A 5,987-nucleotide genomic window follows, 5' to 3' on the forward strand; every position below is an offset into this window, starting at 1 on the left:
GATGTAATTTGCTTTGGTAGTTGAAATTACATATAGTGCTGGACTTTTGCATGATACAATAGTCTGCCTCACAGAAAGGATAACCCTGACACAGGCAGTACAGCTTTATATACTGAGACAATAACAAAGATTATCTTCTCCCAACATGGACGTGGTAGTCCTGCTGTCTCCTTACGAATCCTCTCCCCATTCACATCCGCTCACTTCCTCGACCTCCCATCTGCTCCTTTTCCTGGAATCAGAGACGTGGACACAAAACACGCCCTATGTAGCCTTGATTACCTAATTTTATTATTCATTGTTCTTCTACTGATTCTAAGGTCTGGTTCAGTATATCTTGTTCAGACTCCTGACCCAGAGACTTCTAGAAAACCATTATCATGTGTATGAGCACAACTGCATTGTGTATAAATAGAATAATTATTAATGAAACAGATTTATTTAATAATTTAAATCAAAAATCTAAATTTTTAACCCTAACAAACAGCAAACAAAGATATTGGTAATGATATTGTTTTATGAAAACTTTTCATGTGTCTGCTTTTGAGTCCTTTTGAAAAACAAAATTTACTCAAATTATAGAACAAAGCAGCCTTAATTTAAGAGAATAATATTAAAATAATAATATTAAAAGTAAAAGTTTTGTTTCTTCTAAAGTGAACATACAGAATGTGACACATAAAAGTAAATGTTGCCAAAGACAACCTCGTTAGTGGCGGTAACAAATTGTGCGTTTTATTTTTCCAGTACGTTAAACCAAATTCCACAACTGCTTAACAGACTGTAATGAAACCTGATCAAAGACCAACAAGTCTGACTGGATGGTTTGCTAATGCCCTGATAATTTATAGAAATGGGGGCAGCTGAACATACTGTTTAAATATTTAGTCTAAGACGTCACAAAACAGGTGCAGTTAACGATGGCTCTCCAACAGTTTGTGCGCTGTTTCATTGTGGTGATCATTTTCTTATGCAAAGGTGAGAAAGTTTTTTTTCTTCTTTAGATATTTTTGTTATTACTAAGGTTTTATCAGGGTTGGAAGAAGTACGAGATTAATTAGAGGTACAAATGTTGACTATTCTAAACCAAATGTTGCACCTGGATACAAGGAAAGAGAGAGTAACTGTATATATCAGTTTATTTTGATATATGAGTAACTGTGAGAATATTTGTGAATTATTTGATCAGGAACAACAAGGTAAAGGTTTTATGTCAAAAATAACAACAGAGGTGACGTTGATTTGGCGTTTGTCCCTAAAAGTTACAGATGTTGTTACATACTATTATTCTTTCAACTCAAATTTCTGTGTTTTCTTGTGTCCTGTCTGTGACCCAGCATTTTTGTCTTATTTATATTTTCTTTTCTAATTATATATTGAGGTAATGTTAAGTTCTACTATTATTATTAGTTTATCTTACTAGTGTCCTAGTCTACTTTATGTCTCTTGTAAGTTTTTTGCCTTTATTTCCTGTTCCTTCGTTTTTCTATCAGCCATAATGGGCTCGCTTTTTCTTTAAACCTCAATTGTTTTGTCCACGTCAGCATTTTGGTCCGCTGTACAAACACACCAGCCCGCCCGGCCGTGACATAAAGATTAACAAACAGGTTCATATTTACATGTTTCAACAACAGTCAGCAATAAAACCTTGTTTTTAGAGTGTGATCATTTCTTCATCTTACATATATTTGCGCTCAACTGGTTTAACTCTGTGTAGTTTCTCAGTCATCCAGGTCATGGTGGTCTAAGGAGCTTTAAATTCGTTAAAGACATTTCACCTCTCTCAGATGAGAGGAGGTGAAACATTCACCTTTTTTCAAGCTCCTTGAAAAGTTTTTTTGCTGGATTCCTACCCTGCTGATCTGAATAATCACCTGAAAATGAAAAAACAAAGACATTTGTATAAGTTCTTTTACAAGTTTTAAGCTTGATTTAACCTTTCTGTCCTTCTGTCAGCTGTACAGTAATGAGAACATATACACAGTAATCTCCACATTTGTTGCAGTGACAGAGTGCACTGACTTATGGTTTTTCTTTACACTGTGAAATTATTTTGTGCTGTAAAATCTTCAAGTCTCCTGACATAGAGGAGGAACTATCTGTGCATCACATCTCCCAGCAGAGTGTTGCACTGATCAGTGTTATCTGTCATCTCTGAGTGGTTTTAATGTGTTTAACTGTGCTCTCTTTTCTTTTCTCAGCATGTAGCAGCAGGGCTGTGAACAGCAGCATCATCACAGAAGGTCATGATGCAGCAGCAGGAAGCTGGCCCTCATATGCTGCTGTAGTTATAGTTGGATTTCAATTTGGTGCGTCCTTAATCAACGAGCAGTGGGTGCTGACAGCTGCATCTTTCATTCCTCTGTGAGTCACTGCTGCAAGTTTACATTTTTGTTGATGAAAAAACTCAAAGAAATTGAAGACATAAAAGTAAAAAGAAAAAGGAAACTCATGACATTGCATTGTCCTGTGATAGAGAGAAAAGGTGCCATTTAAAAATAACGTTTTGTGTCCATGTGTGTGTGAAGTGACACATTGACACGGTGGGATCCAACAGTCTATCTGGGAGGCTACAGCCTGTCAGGTTCAAACCCAAATGAAGTGAGTCGGACGCTGGAGAAGATTATCTGCCATCCTGAATTCGACTTTGCAACTCTCAAGAACGACATTTGTCTTCTGAAGCTGTCGGCTCCTGTGAATTTCACAGACTACATTCAGCCGACCTGCTTAGCCTCAGAAAACAGCACTTACAACAATGAGACCAGCAGCTGGGTCATCGGTTTGGGTTATAATAGTAAGTTGTAAAACATTTATTTTCGGTTACAGCATTGTGTTGGTGTTTCTGAGGCCTAATATTTAAATTCTCTCCAATCAGATGATGGTACTTTCACCAAAACCCTGCAGGAGGCCAAAGTACCAATCGTTGGAAACAATGAGTGCAAAGGCATCTTTCAAGGGAGCTATCCCAAGATCACAGAGAACATGATCTGTGCTGGAGAAAAGGATTCATGCTTGGTGACTACAACCTTTATTTTTTATTAAAAAATATGTGGAGCTGTCTGTTGTGACAACCTCTTGTGTTAATAAGGGAGCAGCTAAAGCAGGCTTTATGTGTAAAAGTATGCATAGACTGTATTTCAATAAGGACAGATGATTAGACAGAATAAACATGATTTATTGGTGAAAAGACAGTGAAAAGGCTGAGAGATGGCAGAGGCCAGGAGAGAAGCAGAGCCTGGGTTAAGGCTCAGAGGTAAGAGCCATGATTGCACCGGGCTGCTGATAGACAACAGAACTTGTTTTTGTTTTTTTATGTAAAGGCTCATTATACTGGGCTGAATGGACTTTTGTATAAATGGCCCTATGAGAAACATGGTGTTCCACATTAAACAATGACATAAAAGCGGCTAAAGCTGTGGTAAACCGATACCTACCTGAAAAGGTCACTGTGGAATTCAGTTGAACTATGCAGTTAAACGTGACATGTTTTACTAATTCATAACTTGCTAGCAAAAAACTTGAAAGCCCTTAGTCGATGGTTACTGCAGTTCAGTGGCTTTGGCAAATACTCTGCTCAGTCAGTTTAAAGCATGACCCTGCTGATTTCTAAACAAATGAGTTTTGAGCGATTGCTGAGTGCACAGTTAACACTTTTGTAAAGAGTTCGTTATGAGTGAACATCTGTAAGGTTTGAATAGCAGAGACTTGAGGCGAGTTTCACCAGTTTTTCTGGTTACTCAAACAGAACATAACTTACTGCCAAACCTGAAAGAGGAAGATCACCTTCTGCTTAGAGGGGTGATGCAAATCATGAGAATGAACTTTAATTTACTCATGTTGGATGTATTGCTCCAGCGCCACGAGCTTAGAAGAAGGAAGATGCAGATGGTTAATTGATCATCGTTACTAGAATGACTTTTGCACAATATGAGTTTAAAGAAGTCAAAAGATTCTAAAGAAATCTAAAGAAAATACTGAGTTTTAGCCTCACAGAAAAAATGAAGGACATAATCATAATTCAAACAGAGGTCTGAAGAAGTAACAACCCAGCACACAATAGGCTAAATGAAAAATTAAGTTCTACGAGTCTCGGAAATGACCTCCACGTCTGGTTTGGGATCAACAGTGCTTTTATAAAGCAAACTTCTATGCATTTTGAAACCTTACAACCACAAACTTAAATGTTTTTTTATTTAGATTTTCTGCCACAGACCAACACAAAGTAGCACATAATTGTGAGGTGGTATGAAAATGATACAGGGTTTTTTTTTTTTTATTTATAATATTAAACAAATGGAAATCTGAAAGGTGTGACATGCCTTTGTATTCAGGACCCTTTTATTCTGATGCCTCAAAATAAAATGAAGTGCAGTCAATTGCCTTCAGAAGTGACCTAATTAGATAATAGAGTTCACTTGTGTGTAAATTAGTCACCTACACCGGCTCTGTGAAGGCCTCAGTGGTTTGTTAGAGCAGCGGTCCCCAACCCCCGGGCCTCGGACCGGTACCGGTCCGTGAGTCGTTTGGTACCGGGCCGCGAGAGTTGAGGCTCAGGTGTGAAATGTATGGTTTTCAGGGTTTTTATCGGTTTTCAGCGTTATTTTGTTATCGTTTTTATCGTTAACTCGGTTTTCCTGGGTCTTTTCACGTGTGTTATGAATAAATCTTCTTTTTTTCGGTACCGGCACTAGTTTTATTTTGTTGTATTCATCCGCGACACCTTAAAGGCCGGTCCGTGAAAATATTGTCGGGCATAAACCGGTCCGTGGCGCAAAAAGGTTGGGGACCGCTGTGTTAGAGAACAGAATACAGCCCTGCAGCTCTTCTTGTGTAACTTCCCATTTCATGTTATCTCCAACAACTCTTTGGACTGTGCTGGAGACACAGCAAACCTTGTGACGGCATGTATGGATGTGTCATCCTGGAGGAGCTGGGTTACCTTAGAAAGCAGGTTATGCCTCATGCAGCCAGCTGTGACAAGGATGTTAACAAAAAGTTAAACTAGAGGAAAATCAGTCAAGAGGATTAAGGAGAGAGAGAAGGCCTGTGTAAAATCATTCCCTCTGTGGTGTTGTCCTCTTGCTGCTTCTGCAGTGCACCTGTCGTCACATTGATGGGCTCCAAAGCAGCTGAAATGGATTCACAGTGGTTCATGTTTGCTAACTGGACAAAGTGACATTTACTGAGTGTGTGTCATACTGCGACGAGCAAGCGTTACCCAACACAAATCATTGTTTAGTAGGTGGATGTTGCTGATGGTCGACCTCTAAGAGTCTGTCACATCTGTTGTAATAACTTTCATCAATGTCTTCCCACAGTTTACTTATGGAGCACCACTCATGACCAAAAGCAGATCAGTCTGGCTCCAGAGTGGAGTTCTGAGTGTCAGTGCATGTGGTGCATTTCCTTCAGTGTTCACTCGTGTGTCCCAGTACCAGAAATGGATCAGCGACACAGTTACAGGGACACCACCAGGCTTTGTTACCTTCACCTCCCCAGATGGTTCATCACCACCCACGACTGCCCCCAATGTGTGACGGTGTGTTGCAGTGGCGAAAACCTGATCCGCCTCACTGTGTGTTCTCGTTGTGTTGCTCCATGTGTTTACATTTACTCAGGTTCAAGTACAAACATGAAGAACTCTGCCTGACATATTACTTCACAACTTTAAGAACCTTTATTCCACTTTATTTAGGGACATCAGGAGGGGTTTTTTTTTTTTTTTGCAACTTGCTTATTTTTAATTAAATTTTGTGTTGTTTACTGAAAATCATATGCAAATTAATTAAAATCTTTTCAAATAGTCTTTTGATTTTTTTTTTGTTTTTTTTATGTTTAATACTTAAATAATTATATATATATTTCTTGAGTTATATTTGTTTTTTCACACTTTAAATTAAAGTAGAACCAGCAGAAAATGCTTCGCACATTGTTAACAGTTGAAGTTAGGATAAATGTGTTCTTTCTAGTCTCCAGCAGCCGGTGGT

The 5,987-nt window shown here is 38.6% G+C and overlaps 1 protein-coding gene across 1 annotated transcript; it reads left to right on the forward strand.

The window, feature by feature from the left end:
* Nucleotides 1-870: 870 nt before the first annotated feature.
* Nucleotides 871-5,778, forward strand: LOC109201538 (serine protease 48-like). The gene is made up of 5 exons (XM_019357278.2): nucleotides 871-978; nucleotides 2,202-2,364; nucleotides 2,529-2,794; nucleotides 2,876-3,015; nucleotides 5,319-5,778. The coding sequence occupies exons 1-5, from the start codon at nucleotides 921-923 to the stop codon at nucleotides 5,535-5,537; spliced, it is 846 nt and encodes a 281-aa protein (XP_019212823.1). The 5' UTR covers nucleotides 871-920; the 3' UTR covers nucleotides 5,538-5,778.
* Nucleotides 5,779-5,987: the final 209 nt, after the last annotated feature.

The sequence above is a fragment of the Oreochromis niloticus genome, linkage group LG3 (genome assembly GCF_001858045.2).
Source record: "Oreochromis niloticus isolate F11D_XX linkage group LG3, O_niloticus_UMD_NMBU, whole genome shotgun sequence".
Lineage (NCBI taxonomy): Eukaryota > Metazoa > Chordata > Actinopteri > Cichliformes > Cichlidae > Oreochromis > Oreochromis niloticus.

Bases quoted from the DNA above. Each gene is read 5' to 3' on its own strand.
- LOC109201538 (XM_019357278.2), top strand. From the start codon at position 921: ATGGCTCTCCAACAGTTTGTGCGCTGTTTCATTGTGGTGATCATTTTC. The intron at 979-2,201 runs GTGAGAAAGTTT...TTCTTTTCTCAG, and splicing joins GATCATTTTCTTATGCAAAG to CATGTAGCAGCAGGGCTGTG. The intron at 2,365-2,528 runs GTGAGTCACTGC...GTGTGTGTGAAG, and splicing joins GCTGCATCTTTCATTCCTCT to TGACACATTGACACGGTGGG.